The 484-nt window shown below is 41.3% G+C and overlaps 1 protein-coding gene across 1 annotated transcript; it reads left to right on the top strand.

Annotated features, from left to right (window-relative positions):
* Nucleotides 1-11: 11 nt before the first annotated feature.
* LOC113346191 (transmembrane emp24 domain-containing protein p24beta3-like) lies at nt 12-477 on the top strand (the record flags this gene model as incomplete). Its single annotated transcript, XM_026589764.1, has 2 exons — nt 12-207; nt 347-477. Coding segments are annotated over 2 exons (327 nt in total), but the record flags the coding sequence as incomplete, so codon positions are not given.
* Between the last annotated feature and the right edge of the window lie 7 nt (nt 478-484).

Raw genomic sequence — 484 nt, 5'->3', positions numbered from 1 at the left:
CTAACTTGGATTCCTCACAGGTAACATCTCCTGGAGGCAATGTAGTTAATTCTTTGAAAGGAACATCAGGGGACAAGTTTGAATTTAAGGCTCCACGAGCGGGAATGTATAAATTCTGCTTCCACAATCCTTACTCAACTCCAGAGACTGTATCTTTCTACATCCATGTTGGTCATATCCCCAATGAGCATGACCTTGCAAAAGATGGTTAGTTATTTTCTGTTAGTATTGTATTTCACGATTTTTTGCACCTAGCAGATCTCTTTTTATGGATGGTGCAGATAAAAGGTCATGTTTTATTTACTGCTTTGGTTAACGTTATTGCTGGGTGATTGATTCTTTGCAGAACATTTGGACCCAATAAATGTCAAGATTGCCGAGTTGAGAGAGGCTTTGGAGTCTGTCACAGCAGAGCAGAAGTACCTAAAAGCGCGTGATTCCAGGCATCGCCACAGTAAGCTCATCTCTCTCTACCTCATGTGTG

Source organism: Papaver somniferum, unplaced genomic scaffold, assembly GCF_003573695.1.
Source record: "Papaver somniferum cultivar HN1 unplaced genomic scaffold, ASM357369v1 unplaced-scaffold_9822, whole genome shotgun sequence".
Classification (NCBI taxonomy): Eukaryota; Viridiplantae; Streptophyta; class Magnoliopsida; order Ranunculales; family Papaveraceae; genus Papaver; species Papaver somniferum.
Note: the sequence above shows the minus strand (reverse complement) of the source record. Positions and strands in the feature narration are given on the sequence as shown.